Source organism: Hyposmocoma kahamanoa, unplaced genomic scaffold (genome assembly GCF_003589595.1).
Source record: "Hyposmocoma kahamanoa isolate Upper Pololo Valley unplaced genomic scaffold, ASM358959v1 84, whole genome shotgun sequence".
Lineage (NCBI taxonomy): Eukaryota > Metazoa > Arthropoda > Insecta > Lepidoptera > Cosmopterigidae > Hyposmocoma > Hyposmocoma kahamanoa.
This window is the reverse complement of record NW_020654229.1, coordinates 1,796,190-1,812,692: the sequence shown is the minus strand read 5'-3', so window position 1 is coordinate 1,812,692 and position 16,503 is coordinate 1,796,190. Positions and strand designations below refer to the sequence as shown.

The 16,503-nt window shown below is 37.2% G+C and overlaps 1 protein-coding gene across 1 annotated transcript in view; it reads left to right on the top strand.

The window, feature by feature from the left end:
* Nucleotides 1-16,503, top strand: part of LOC113234390 (gelsolin-like) — a 36,433-nt gene that overhangs the window by 461 nt on the left and 19,469 nt on the right. The window contains exons 2-5 of the mRNA XM_026469700.1: nt 5,697-5,889; nt 12,157-12,272; nt 13,284-13,461; nt 14,507-14,598. Coding sequence (XP_026325485.1) covers nt 5,697-5,889; nt 12,157-12,272; nt 13,284-13,461; nt 14,507-14,598 — 579 coding nt within the window. The remainder of the gene's footprint in view (nt 1-5,696; nt 5,890-12,156; nt 12,273-13,283; nt 13,462-14,506; nt 14,599-16,503) is intronic.

The following is a 16,503-nucleotide window of genomic DNA, read 5'->3' as shown; positions in this document are numbered from 1 at the left end:
GTTTTAGGTGTGGTAAGGTGTGAGACATTAGAGTTTAGGCGAAAACGAAATCTATTAATACATTACAGTAAGATTCTTAGAAGTGACATAGATAGCCCAGTAATGCTTTAATCTGTTCGTTTGTTTGTGCCTCAAAATTATACGCGATTAGGTATTCAACGGCGACTTCAACTGCGTACCCAGACGGTGTTCGCGCGAAACACGCCCGCAACTCTCCCACACCTCGGGCTCTTGCCTTGCTCAATACTCTCCTGGACGAGGTCCATGATGCCGATGTGCTCACCGACAAGTTACCGAAACTAATATATAATTTTGACATTTTTTTAATAACTACTTGATATGATCATAGGGTGTTTTATTTTATTTCTGTCTTATTGTTTATAATTTTATGTATTGACTTGTACTTATGACTAGCATTAAGTGCTTTGGCACACCCCGGACACTCCATACGACAGTCGAAAGTTAGTTACCTACTACTACTATATACAGCAAGGCGCTATCTGCATACGCGCAAAAGTGTGCGTGTAGTGGAAGGGTTACCCGTCACTATCTCGTAGGTACTATTATGTTACGATAGCGCAAAATCTAACGCGAATCTGTGATCTATAATTCTATTAGTAGAATTCTAATTATTACATATGTCAATATAATATAGTATTTTTCATTCATATAGTTAATTCACTAACTAGAATAATACTGAAGATTTATTTTAAAAATGCACTAAAAGCACTTAAAATGTTATATTTTGGACAGGTTTTTTTTAAATAACGTAACCAACGTATTTTAAATTGCGTGTCTAACTTTATCATTACCTAGTTAATAATTAAGTATATTCACTACGTAATATTTATCGGCAATACAAATTGGTAATTCGAGAAGCTTTGTCTACTAGATCACGAAGTTATGGCGTCTCATTATATTGATATAATAAATCTGTATTATGTATTACTCTGCACTAAATAAACGAAGAAAACCATAACTGAATGAGTCTCAGATAAGTTTATTTTACTAGTTTTTTTTTCATCTTTCGGAAAACGAAAGAAACTCCCCCCTTTATCCTGTTTAGATGATGATAAACGGCCGAATACAGCACAATTCACAACCATTATAAATAGTAACGTAAAATGATGTTATATATTAACGTACAAGTTTCCTAATGATTAAATATGAAAACTATATTCTAATTTCAAAGCCGAACGGCTCGCCGACAGCCTTGTTCTCGTTCAGTCAATGTGTCCGTCAATGTGCGGGGCGTGGTGCGGTATCTAAAGCTAGGGAGGGGCGGTGAGTGTCCGTTCTCGTTACTTTTTTGTTCTCTAGCTTTGTGTGACATTGTAAACTCTCAATGTATTCTTTTTAAATAAATAGATATGCGTTAATTTCAACGATTAGTATAAATCCAAAGCATTCTAAGTATGTTCAATTAAATAAAATCTTAAAAGAACTTATCTCGACCTGCCATTGTTGAATGATAACATCCAGTGGCGTCTTTTCTTTTGGTTCTTTTTGTTAGGTAAGCTCAAACCTGTGGTAGTCTCGTTCACCGTCCGGAACAATTATTGAACAATTATTATTATTAATTTGGTCGAGTATTACGTATTTTAAATTTTTATTGAATTGATATTCAATTATTTGTTGTGAAATTACTCCACTAGTTTGTTATAATTATTAATACAAAGATCAAACACTCAGAAAAAATTCCTTCGATCCGGCCGGGTTCGAACCGACGTCTTCTAGCTTACCGTGGCAGACGCTATACCAACTAAGCAACGGAACGAACCAGTGAATAGCGACATCTCTCGCCAGGGCTGGTAACTGTAAAGATATCTAACTGGGTGATAAAAAACTTTCATAGATTTCTCATAGATGGCGCTACTACTAAAAAGTCGAAAAAACCAAATACAAAGATACGACGCTAACACATAGAAAAATTCGTGAGGTCCGCTGGTTCGCTCCGTTGCTTAGTTGGTATAGCGTCTGCCATGGTAAACTAGAAGACGTCGGTTCGAAGGAACTTTTTCTGAGTGTTCGATCTATGTATTAATAATTATAACGAGTATTAATTACGTATTTAACAGTTAATGTTTGTTAATAAGGGCGCATTTATTCGATACGAACGCCCAAGCCGCGCGGAGTCCGCGTTGCCTCTGCGCAGCGACCGCGTGCATCTAACAGTTATGGGAAAATACGCTATATTATTTAGCTTTTACTCATTTGTTCTCTGTTTTTACGTTTTAACTTAAATGAGCGTCTCGGGCGCGCGGGCGAGTCTGGCTTGTCTTTAGTCTTGTTTGGCGCGACGACCGCGCGGCGACTGCGTGATTGTATTATTCCGAGAAATTTAAATGTTGTTTGCCTACTAAGTAAAATTCAGATTCGCCATTAATGTACGGGAAAGCGAAGTAACTGGGCGGTCGCCGCGCAGCGTGTAACTAAACCCTAAGAGTACAGGTTATTAGAGCTCTCCACTCACACCGAATACGTGTCGCGGTGCGGCCCTAGAAATCACTAGAATACCCAGTGTTGGGCGTTAATCAATTAAATTTCAATCAGAAATTCAATCAGGTTAAAAATCAATTCAATTGAAATCAATTGATTTTAATTGCAATTGATTTCAATTGAATTGATTTTAATTGCAATTAAATTAATTGCAATTAATTTTTTTAGTTGTTCTAAGAAACAATTGAAACTAACAATTAAAACCGAAAGTACCAAATAAAATTGTCATTACGAATATGGGTTAGGGGGTGAGTTAGGGGTGTGTTAGGGGGTGGGTTAGGGGGTCGGGTAGGGGGGCGTTAATCAATTAAATTTCAATCAGAAATTCAATCAGATTAAAATACAATTCAATTGAAATCAATTGATTTTAATTGCAATTGATTTCAATTGAATTGATTTTAATTGCTATCAAATTAATTGCAATTAATTTTTTTAGTTGTTCTAAGAAACAATTGAAACTAACAATTAAAACCGAAAGTACCAAATAAAAGTGTCATTACGAATATGGGTTAGGGGGTGAGTTAGGGGTGTGTTAGGGGGTGGGTTAGGGGGGGTCGGGTAGGGGGTCGGTTGGGGGGCCGGTTCGGGAGCCGGTTAGGGGGCGGTTGGGGGGCCGGTTTGGGGGCCGATTGTGTCCGTTTGGGGGGTCGGTTGGGGGCGGTCAGGGGTGAGTGACCCACCAATACACCCGCTCACCCACCTACTCACCCACCCACTCACCCACACACTCAAACCCACTCACCCACACACTCACACCCACTCACCCACCCCCTAACCGCCCACCTAGCCCCCCTAACGGCCCACCTAGCCCACCCTCTATCCCACCCGCTGACCCACCCCTAACCCACCTCCTAACCCACTCCTAACTCGCCCCCTGACCCACCCATGGCCCACCCCCTGAACTTGTTAATCAAAAACATTGAAAAGATTGAAAATTGATTAATTGTTAATTGTAGATATATGCGATTAACAATTGATCAATCGTTAATTGCTGTTTGGCAATTGACAATTAATTAATTGTCAATCTTTAATTGCCAGAACAATTAAATTTTGCCCAACACTGATCATATCGAGCCATTTGTTAAAAGAATTACGAGTATACTTACTATAAACTAGATAAATAAAACGTTCATTTAATCACAATTAAAAATAAATACTGATGACAATCAGTTTTATATCGAAAAAAAACCCAAGGATTATCGATTAATCGGAAATTTACGATAATTGCCTGCCCTACTTTCCTCCGTCTATCTCAACTGACCATCCCTAATCGTTATTAAACGAGAATGTACCTAAATGGAAACTACTTTCTTTTTTTTACGTTACTACGTTTCCCAATAGTTCCACACTCGTAATAATGAGGCTAACAAATAACTACTTTTTTCAGTCATGGACAAATGACACAAGAGCATTGCTAATCGCAATACAAGATGGCGTAGTCGGGGATTTAGTACTTACTGGGACATGTCGCGTGCATTTGACCTCCATCTCACCTGATAGGAAGTGACGATGAGGTCGACGATGGAGCATGCACATCTAAATAATGCCTATTCACTCTCGCCTCGAAAAGGTCCAAGTTGTAACGTTCCGGGAACTAATCAGGCAGGGAATTCCACTCCATAGCCGTTCGCCATATAAATGTGGAAGTGTAATCGTGCGAATCTCTGGAATATCCACAACTTAAGAGTGGAATCCAAGCCTACGCCTAGTCCCCCGAAGATGGAAAGGGAAAGCGGAATTAAATCGTGTAATTCCATCGCTCTCTGTGATATATCCTGTAAAATACCTATAAGCAGGCAACTTTACGGCGACGTTCAAGGCTTTCCAGCTTCGCCTCTACTAATTCCGAGTCACCTATAATAAGCCCTTGACACGCTTGTCTATTGAATCCAAAGTGGCCAGTTGGTATTTAGCAGAGCCATCCCATAAGTGGCAGCAGTACTCCAAACACGACCGGACTTGTGCTTGACTTGTAACAATTTGTTTTAAATTGACAAGGTGCAATTTATCGAAACTACTGTAATTTCTAGTGATAACAAACAAATCAACTAGATAGCGCTTCTTCTTAGCGTGCATCTTCTGACGTTTATATTTGTGAGGACAATGTATAGGTACTCTTCAATAATAAGATTCCGATTGATGTTCAAAATTTGCCATTTACGAGGTTTAAAACTAAAATGAAACAAAAACTCTATACTAAAGGCATACTTGGTTGACCAAAATGCCGATCCGCTTAGCTCTTGCAGGTAGTTTCGATCTAATATGTTTATTAAATTAAATATTGTAATGATAAATGTATTCAAATGTATATTTACAAAAAACAATCCCTAGATTTCTTGCTCATTCTTCTCAGGGGATTCTGCCTTACGAATGAGCGATAGTTTAATTAGTACGACGATTTCAAGTGTAATTAGCTTAATAATCATCAAACTTACGAGTTATACTCTCGTCGGTGGTGGGTCTTCCAGTCATCTCTCGTCTAAGCCAGCTCCTTGATCTCCTTATACGACACGACACCGGCCTTTTCCTTTATTTGGTCTATGTAACTGCGCCTATATTGTAATTCCGCTTTGAGGAGTGTGGCTGGAGGGACTCAGGGCTGGATAAATTACGGAACAGTGTGATAAGAGAGCGTTGCGGGGCGGAAGAAGATGTAGTGACAAAGATAGAGAAAGGGATGCTTAGATGGTTCGGACATGTAGAGAGAATGAATGGAAGAAGAGTGACGAAACAGATTTATAAGGCGAGTGTGAGCGGGCAAGTTGGTATGGGTCGACCAAGGAGAACTTATCATGACCAAATTGAAGCCATCCTAAAGAAGGGCCAGGTCAAGAGTACCCTTAATCGACGAGCGTGTATGAAAGCATTGATGCGTGTTGTCTCTGCCTACCCCGATGGGAAAAAGGCGTGAAGTATATGTATGTATGTAACTGCGCCTAGGTCGACCTCTTCCCCTCTTCCCCTCGATCTTTCCCTCCAAAATGGTCTCAAAGAAGTTGTCGTGTCGTAAATGTCAAATCATTTTCCCGAGTCTGTACTCTATACTTTTCAGGATCGTTGGTTTCTCGTTTACTAATTCTCAATACTTCCTCATTGGTATTCTTTTCTTTTCTTATTTCGCCTCGTAATTAGCTTACCTATGAAATAAAGATCATCTGACTTTGACTTTAGTATTTATCATAAAAACTATTTTCCAGACGTCTGGAGACAATAACTCCACGTATTCGTACGACGCCCACTTCTGGCTAGGGTCAAAGACGACGCAGGACAAGAAGGGATCAGCTGCAATCCTCACTGTGACCCTGGATGATATGCTAGGAGGAAAAGCTGTGCACCACAGGGAGATACAAGGACACGAAAGTAGCCAGTTCCTAGGATATTTTAAACCTGGTAAGTATCGCGTTAATTTAATACGGTTAATTTTGTTTGGGTCGAGCGGGGACACCGGCTTTATTTTATTTATTTACAAAAGAAATTAAATCCTCTTCAAAAATGTATATCATAATAGTATACGCCTTCTGTTTAGTTTAATTGGTATTAAAAAAAATCATTGGTATAAATAAAGTATATATTGAATGCAGCGGATAATAGAGACGAAGTAAGGGCCATATATACCGGGTAACACATTAGCGATACAGCTCTTATAAATATCAACTCCCGTTTGCACTGAAATATAGACAGGCCAACTATTGACCTGTGTGTACGTCTTCGTATATTCAAAAAAAATATTCTGTATTTATTGTAATAAAGATAATGTCTCTAATAATGCCGTGCTCTTAGAATAATAAATAATAACGCATAGAAACCTAGTCCGCACACGCTAAGTGAGGCAAATTGAAGCGCGCCCAAAGGGCCAACACGAGCGGGCGGGCCTTCAGTGCTCATGGTCAACTTGCACCGCGAACAGATCAAGAATTTTAGCTAAAAATGACGAAATGTGCGGTAAATGAGTGCAAAAATACGTCAGACAAACATAAAATAGATACTAACATCACATTCCACAAGGAAGTAACGCGTTTCAACTTGTGTTTTTATATAAATATTCACTAAAACCGAAAATTAACCTACTACTAAAACTAGCCTGAACATGAATTTGATTTTTGCCTCACTTGTGACAGTTCGTTTGATATGAAACTATCATTCTATGCGTTATTATTCTAAGGCCGTGCTGTTCTATTCGGTGGTGTGGGAAAAACAGCAAAACATCAAACACGAAATCACATTTCATCGGTAATTAAATATTAAATATGTAATTTTGCAATTTTCGTCCATTATAGCAGAAACAGTTGACGACACCTGTCAATTGTTTCGAACTCGGGCTGGCCAATCGGAGCGCAGTTGTCACAGTAATGATATGGCTGAATGGTTTTCAAACAAATTAAATGACATTTCGTCTCTATTTCTGGTTATATACTCGATGACAGCGGTTTTCTTGTAAAATGTCGAGGAAAGTTTGTGTTTTTTTTTCTAACGAAAATTTTTAGGTATCATGTTTTCACACCGTACAGTAATCAGTGTGTATCCTCAATTAAACTAAAATACATATTTTTTCTAAAGCGATTGATTCAACACTGACCACATAAATAGCGAAATCAACCAAAGCCATTTGAGGTTGTATAGAATCGTAATAATGGAAATTAGAAATAAATTAACTATATATGGCCATGCTAAATAAGTAGGTCAGTCGGTAGAGCACTATGGGCATTTATTATATATAAAAACGGGGCGCAGAGATATTACACAGATACTATGACGTAAGTAAATACTTATAATAGGAAGGAATCGTATGAAGGAACACATCCGAGCAGTAAAAAACAATGATGCACAGAAGTCGGCTATAGCACAACATCTTACACAGACTGACACTAACCACTGGATCGAGTTGCATAGCTCCCAGGTACTCTCGACAGAACGTCACTACATACCACGGTTGGTACGAGAAGCCATCGAGATCACGAAGTACAAAACATTTAACCGTGATGATGGTTTTAAACTGTCCAGTGCATCCGTGAGTCCAGTGAATCCGGTCCTTAGTGCGTACAGTAATAAAAACAAAAACACCTCGAGTTCAGTTTCGCGTGTGGATACAGTGAGTGTGGTTTGTGTGAAAAAAGTGAGTGACAATGGTAACGCCACAACAAATCGCGATGAAGGTAGTCGTCGACAGCGCAAGAGGGTAGACAGATATGTCTGCTCATAAAGCTGTCATCTGCCGCCGTCCAGTCAACCCGTGACCATGGAGCGTGCAACCGTTCCGAAATATCGGGAAAATAAAAAGAAGTCATACCGTGGTAAGAAACCTGATACTAGTGATAATCATTCAGTGAATAACCACGAAAGTCTTAAAATCTATATACTTATAATAGGAACTAATACAAAATTACACCAGAAAAGACGCGCGCGCATGAAAAAACTTCTAACTGGAACCAATGTTAAACGCGGAGTCTTAGATACTAACTGGAGCGCGCCGCCGGGGTGCGGATCGGTAATCACGCATAAAACGGAAGTTACCGGAAGTCGTTTTGTTATTACCATATTTGGTCATGAAAAAGTGATATTTTGGCAAAACAGGGTCGATGGCGAGAAGCGCCATCTACATTCACCAAGACTAATCTAGTTCCTCGAGGATGGATGGTAGGACGCTTTCGAGTACGCTTCGGGCGCACTAGATAGGGTTGACACGCTATAAAACATATTAATTAGTACCTAGTACGCAGTCTTATGACTGCATGGGATTTTTCATCAGAATAAATACTGGATCCCAAAGTGGTGGTACGTAGAAACTATCTTCCCTGTTGAAACGTTTTTTGTTGTTTGAAGAAAAAATATAAAGGCGACTTAGATCCGAAAAATGCTTTCATTTCCAGTATACATCCAAATCATGCCATTTTGACGGACTCCTAGTTGTTCTAAGGCTTAGTATGCAGGCTGAAAAAGATTTGTACGAATACTCTTTGTATGGTTAATACCGCACGTTAAGTATTTTACCGCGTCAGCACTTTATGTTTAGTTATAATTTCTACACATTGTCAATCAATCAAGGCATCGTCATAAGCAAGCGCGTATTCTATTTCATAATCAAGTAAACGAAATAAATACCATTTTTAAGATCAACAAGGATTCTTTATTTATCAACATTATTATCAAGATAGTTTGTGTAGTAAGAACAAGATGCGAATTTTGGTCCTTCGACAAGCGAGCTAGTGATCTTTTTGTGCCGGCATACAGAATCAAGTTTGTGCACATTTGAACATTTTATTAGCAAGAAAGGTACTTTTTTATATTACACCAAAATTGTCATTTGACATCGATTATATAATTTATTGAAACGCGATAAGTCGATGTATTATCACGTTTGTGCGATAGGTGCATCGTGCGATAGCCTATTAGGGCGTAAAGGCTGATTAATATTCCAGCGTGTCGGGGCCGGGCCGTATATACTTTTGCATGAACTTCATGTCAAAACGGGCAGAGTCCGCGTCACGGCCTAGACACGATCGGGCCACGGCGTCGAGATTTTTTTCCGGTTCCAACCCGACCGATTGAGACACGTCGTAATATGAATGCAATGAAATGAAAAATGAAGAAATGAAATTATTTGTTGGTAACAATGTTACATTACAAGTCAATTATCTATACCATTCAACATTTGTAAAAGCGGACATTACATTAATATTACAATACAACACAAAACAAATATTATTTATAGCACACGGACAAATACGTAATAACAACACAAAAAAGCAAAAATTACAGGTACAGCAGGCGACCTTATTGCTAAATAGCAATCACTTCCAGGCAACCTTCGGGTTACAGGAAAAACAGTAAAATAAAATTATTTGGGAGCGCAACAGACATACATACAACATATTGCACATATAAAAATGAAGAAGAAAATGATAATAATAAAAATACTAAATAATAATATTAATAATGAAATATAGTTACATATAATTACCTACATACATGTTTTGAGTAAAGTTTTGAAAGAATCAACAGATTTAGCGCGTCTGGTCGATTCAGGCAGGGAATTCCACAGTTTGATGCAGCATATTACATTTCAAATCTGTGATTACGTTATTCACGATAAATAATAAAATAGTCAGTTCGTAGCATTCCATTTACAATACATTATAAGTCACAAGTGCATTCGGCACACGGAGGGTAGTCATCGTTGGACTGCAGTGTACTGGACAGTGCAAGAGCAAAATGCTCTCATCATCCATAAAATTTTTGTAAAGCTTGGCAAATTCTCTTTCGGATTCTCGTTATCTCCAGGCAGGATGTACACACCATCTACTTTTTAACCGACTTCCAAAAATATTATATTATATTTCCGGTATTTGTGAACCGATTTTCATGATTCTTTTTTGTTAGAAAGAGGGTACCTCCATAGTGGTCCCATTTAATTTTGAAGAAAATCATCCACCTCTAAGGGTGGCTGTTCACGCATGAAGATTCATTTTTATAAATTTTATTGTAAGGAGCAATTATTTTAATGTTTGATTTTGCTATTCTTCAATTCAAGGCGTTTTTTTCTCTCAATATACTTTGAGTAGTGAGAACCGATTTTTATTATCTCCTGTGTCAAGTCCTGTATCAATAAAACTGAGCAAATAGACGTAATTCCACGCACTTTTGAAGTCGGTTTTTTTTAGTACTCTGTACTATTATTTTCAGATTTTAGATCTATGTCTGTTAAGATCTCCCGTAAGTATTGTGTTATTTTTTGAAGTCGATAATATGTTAGATAGTCCCGTATAGTGGCGAACTAGGGGATGAATCCGGGTTTGTGCACTTTCCGGTAATCGATTTCAATAAAACTCGGCAAAAATAATTAATTTTTAAAAATTAATTCCACGTAGTCGTTTCGGTTTTTTTAGTTCTGTACTGAGATCATTCTAGTTTCAATTTGTGTTTCCAATACTTCGTCGTCAAGAGCTATTGTAATAGCTGCCAATATTGTATTGCCTATTAACTGTTATATAAATAAAAATGTAATGTAATGTAAATATTTCCGAGTATGTTTGGGAAAAAAAAATTACCTTCATCAACATTAATTACGATGATGTTGAATAATAAAGTTAATAGGTACTTCTTAGAAAAAAAATTATCATCCAAAAATAACAATATCTACTTCGTTATTTAGATAACTCAGTAAGATATTAATATAATTAAAGCAATATAGGTATTAATAATTAAATTATTTTGATATAAAGCGTAGATTACAAATTCAAAGAATTGATTGAATAACATTTTTACACTCTTGGAGTAGTAAGACCAGATTACGAGGGTGTGAATTGTTTAGACAAAATAAGATCAATGATGGATCATACTTATCCAGGATATGTTTGTTTGTTGAATTGTTTAAATGACACAATCGCGTAGGAATTGATGTCCAGAATAAAGATTATAATAGCATCGATCTAGTATGTGACGGAGATCCGACTCTTCATGATACTAGTCATAGGGTACATTAAAATTTTATCAGTTCTTATCTTATAGCTTAGTAGTGCCATGGTGGGGTGTTCAATTGACGGTAAATATGTCAACAACATTAGTTATGCCGATGACATGGTGCTGCTGAGCCCCTCGATTAGTGCCCTTAGAAAATTGTTAAAAACATGTGAGAGATATGCGGAGACTCATGGCCTCAAGTATAACGCAAACAAAAGTGTAATGCTAGTGTTCAAGGCAGGTGCTAAACACTATCGTTCTGTGCCGCCAGTCACTCTCGGGGGCATTACACTTGAAACAGTGTCGGAATTTAAATACTTGGGGCACTGGGTCACCGAGTCGCTTAAAGATGATATGGACTTAGAGAGGGAACGCAGGGCGCTGGCTGTTAGAAGTAATATGTTGATCCGTAGATTTGCAAGGTGTACAGTAGAAGTGAAAGTCACCGTATTTAAAACCTACTGTCAATCATTTTATGCCTGCAATCTGTGGACGGCATTTACTCAAAAGGCATACAGCGCCCTACATGTCCAATATAATAATGCATTCAGGATGCTGTTGGGGCTGCCGCGCTACTGCAGCGCGTCAGCAATGTTCGCAGAAGCCTTTACGGGTATCCATTTTAAGAAAGCGACAAGCCTCCCTAATGCAGCGGGTGCGCGCCAGCACCAACAGCCTCCTTACTACAGTAGCAAATAGAGTTGATGGTCCTTTCAATGAACGTCTCAACTCGTTGCATGTAGTGCCCTCTAAGTGGGCTGTAGAATAAAAGTACTCGTAAATATGTACATAAGTAAATGTCATGTAATAAAGTAAACAATGTAAATTACTAACATAGTTTATAAGTCTGTTACTAATTATATATGGATTCAGGTCCGAAATAAATGCTTATTCTTATTATTATTATTATTATTATAGTATTTGTTTGTTTTTCTCGCAGTATGTGTGTTATACGAATGTGTATAAAATTAATGATGAATGTTCTATGTGCTTTTATATTATATTCTGTGAAGTGATTGTAAATGTTTTGTTTCTCTTTGTATTTGTGCGGAATAAACCTGTTATCTATCTATCTAAATAGTATAAAGTTGTCAATTAATTTCGTTGGTAGAATGTTTAAGCCTGAAAAGTTATCATTTTTCAGATGTGGTCTTATTACACCAAGAGTACAAAATGTGATACGGTACATTTAAATTACAGCCATAAGATACCTTGAAGGCGGCAACGAGTCCGGATTCACCGAAGTAGACACGAACGCGGGAGCTGAGAAACGCCTGCTGCGACTATCTGGTTGCGAGAACATGAGGATTGAGGAGGTGAATCTAGTTTGTAGCTTTGTTTTATCCAAAAAATTAATAGACTGGGAAACGTAAGGGTAAGGTAGCCACCGGCGGCTATCGTAACTGTTTGTCTAAACACTAACAAGCCATTTCTCTTTTACTTGCGCGAAAGCTTGAATGCGCGATAGTTCATAGTAGATCTTGACTTCAAAACGCTGAGTACTGTAAGTGGTATTATATTTTGTGACAATGTTATATACTAGCTATGCGCATAGTTAGAATACAGCACTTAACGCATTTTAGAGATAATTGCACAGTGTAAATTTTCGCAACCGATTGTTGTACAACGTACAAATAAATAGGTAGTTGCCTCAATATTGGATATCTAGGTATCCACAATACTAGATATCCGATATTGGGGTATCTATATTACAGGTTGTGTAGTGTCTTTCATATTTAAATGTTTAACTATTTGTTTAGATGGGGGATCATTAAAAACGATGACTGTTTAGCATTGACTTACAAATAAATGGACGACGGGTCTAATACAAAAACCACAAAAAAAATGTCCCAAGTCAACCTATTTAAACGTAGTGACATGTAAAGGAATATGAAAAAGCTAAAACGTTGAATTTAAATTGTAATGTCATCGCGGTACTGTCTAATTTTGCTTGCTTCGCTGTCAGTCGAACAAATGAAGACTAAAGCGTGAATGACGCTCTGTATACGATTTTAACGCCCTATAAGTTCGGACACTTTTTAGCGCGGACCCGACGTCCATATAATTGTAAGTCAATGCTGTTTAGATTTTTTTGCCTACTGCCTTTGCAAATTTTAAAGGATCATTTAAATACATGCCCTGGTTAATAGAGTGTACCCTATACTGGATATAATATATTGAGTAGTTATACCCTGTACTGAATAGGTTATTAGGTTACGTATGTGAAAACGTCGCAAATAAACTATCGCACATTCGCAATCACCTAGTACATCCAATTTGGGTACTCTTTATTAGAAGGGTTTGTAAAAACCTTAAATACTCTTCAGGTACCAGCAGACTCCACATCACTGACCAAAGAGCACTGCTTCATACTGGAAGTAGACCATGACATCTTCGTGCTAGTGCCTGAAGGAGCTAAAGCTACCCACAGAAGGAAGATCATCAGCGTCGCCAATAAGTTGAGGGATGACGATCATAACGGACGAGCTACTATTGAGATCATTGGTAAGTATTGTGACAGGTACCAAAGAAGTTAAGAGGGAGCAGAGGAAAAATTCCTTATCTTCGATTTGATTTTAGAGGGGTATATCCACTTTAAAGTTAAAAATAAAATATTGTATGAGTAACTACACGATATATTCAAGCATAGACATTAATCAGAAACATAAAACAATAAAGTTACCTCGATAGATAAAAATCACGAAATGACCTCTAATTTTCACATTTTTTCGATTCATCCTCGAAATGCTACAGGTTATTAGGACAAAAATTTGATAATTAATCATATTTATGCATGGTCGACAACTGTCACTACGGATTTTTTTTTATCCCTTTAGTTTTAGAGCTATTCCGCTTTTTCCGTGATCCGCGATTTGATACTTTTAATGCGCAAAATTCAACATCTCCTGTCGCATGTCACGCGAACTTCAGGCATATATTTGTTTCACAAATTTGGGCGGAGCCAACGTCAAAACTTTTTTGGCATGAGAGCTCTTAAGTAAATTTATTGGCACTAAAGGTCACACATGAATTCGTATCTTTGGTATAATAAAGCCTCACGTGTTAAAAGTGCTTTTTCATCACACTTGCTCCGAAAAAGTGGTTAGTCGTAATGTCCTAGATTACATCCACAGGCATTTTCATTACATTTTTTATGCTCGAAATATCTGAATATATTTTGCAATAGCTTAAAGTACCTACCTATAGAAAAAGCTAAACATTTGCAATTAAACTATATTTTACTAAATTCATTTTATAAATTCAAATTCTGCGGTATTGTTAGTATTTCGGAATTATTTATTTTATGTCCGATACAACATGGATATAGTAGACCAGAGGCTATCAGGAAACGCGTACGAAGATCGTGATTGAACATAAGTCCTTACTCCGAAACGTTAGCTTTCTAATCGAATTTTGACATAACTTTTATCGTAAAACTGACATAAGTAGTATGTATGAGCTTTGTTACGGACGCAGTTACGTAGTATCGTATTTGGTGATAGACTTCCACTCATAGACGAACGTAGAAACCAATTTGTTTTCTTTACAGACGAGTTTTCTTCCGATGACGACGTCGCTCTATTCTTCGAAGCCCTTGGATCTGGTTCGAAGGACGACCTGCCCGACTTCCAGAGCAGTGACGTAAGCTTTATAAAATCCTTTGAAGACATTGTCCAAATCCACATTTTGGTTCGATATTCCCGAAACTAAAAATATCTGTGTTGAGTAAAAAACCGACCTCAAAGATTTGTGGAATTAGGGTAAAACCGGGATAGATGTCCCACTTTTTGAAAGGGCCTCCTAATTTAAAAACTGTAGATTACCTTGAATAATTCCTATGGATATAACTAGTTTAATCTTTTACATCACATTAATACTTGATTTTATTGATCTAACATTTACTGATTTTGAAAAACTTTTTGCAAACCTATTTTTTTGAGGATAGATGCCTACCTATATGGATAGACGCCACACAATGAAAATACTAAGAAGGATAGATGCCATTTAGAATAAAATAGTAAAATTCATAATAAAAATTTTTCTGAGTGTTTTTTCTGAGTGTTCGATCTTTGTATTAATAATTATACAAACTATACTAACTATAAACTAGTATATAAACTAGTGGAGTAATTTCACAAAAAAATAATTGAATATCAATTCAATAAAAATTTAATTCATAATAAAATGTTTTATTTGTAATCTTTAATATACTGTATATACATATTACATCTTTAATAATAAATATATACATATTTAAAGTTACCACCTACTTCACTTCGTATTTTTGTAGCTATCAAAACATTCTATACAAAAATGTTTGCTGTTTAAACCATTTTAAAACTGTGAATAATTTGTCTTTTTGGTTCTTTTACTTACTTTTAAACTATTATCATTTACATGTCTTTTTCATTTACATGTTTTTTTCTTTTTTTGAAAACGAGGCACCTATCCCACTGCGGCATCTACCCCGGTTTTACCCTACATCTATTTGCCAAGTTTTATTGTAATCGGTTACCGGAAAGTGCGCAAAACCGGATTCATCCTCTAGTTAGCAATTGAAAGTTTATTAAAATAATACTTGCCGATGATATGAAATACCACCACGGATAATAATTTTGGTGCGGTTATCATTTTTGCACACCAAAACAGCACAATAAGGCATTTTTGTAAATATCTATTGCATAAACTTACACAGCATTACAGCTAAATACTAAAGCACTGTGAAATTCATAAATAAAATGTATTAATAATTCACAGAAGACGATTTCTACGTTTTATACAATTTACGCATTAACTAGGTAAATTAATTTACGCGAAAGAATTGACATAACCACACAGTACAAAGAGAAAATGGCGGACTGAACTCACATAGATCCTAAGAGTCGTATTCTAGAACTCTACTCAATGTTCAAGTCAGGACTTGAATATGATTCAAAGCACTAGAAATCATACTCAAGTCCTTGCCATTAGGGTCGTATTTCCAGTGCTTGAAATCATACTCAAGTCTGCTCAAATCCTGACTTGAGCATTGAGTACAGTTCTGGAATACGACCCTAAGAGTCGTATTCTAGAACTCTATTCAATAGCGTGTCAAACCTATCTAGTGCGCCCGAAGCGTACTCCAAAGCGTCCTAACACCCATCCTCGAGGAACTAGATTAGTCTTGGTGAATGTAGATGACGCTTCTCGCCATCGACCCTGTTTTGCCAAAATATCACTTTTTCATGACCAAATGTGGTAATAACAAAACGACTTCCGGTAAACGCTCCAGTTAGTATCTAAGGGTCGTATTCTAGAACTCTACTCAATGCTCAAGTCAGGATTGCACTGGCAACACAAGCACTGGAAATACGACTCTAATGGCAGGTACTTGAGTATGATTTCGAGTGCTTTAAACCATACTCAAATCCTGACTTGAGCATTGAGTAGAGTTCTAGAATACGACCCTAAGAGACCTATAGTTGGCACATGGTTGGCACGCTATGTGTGGCTAATTAACCACTTCTACTGTATTTTCTGTTCTGTGGTTTCGATAGTAATCGAGGC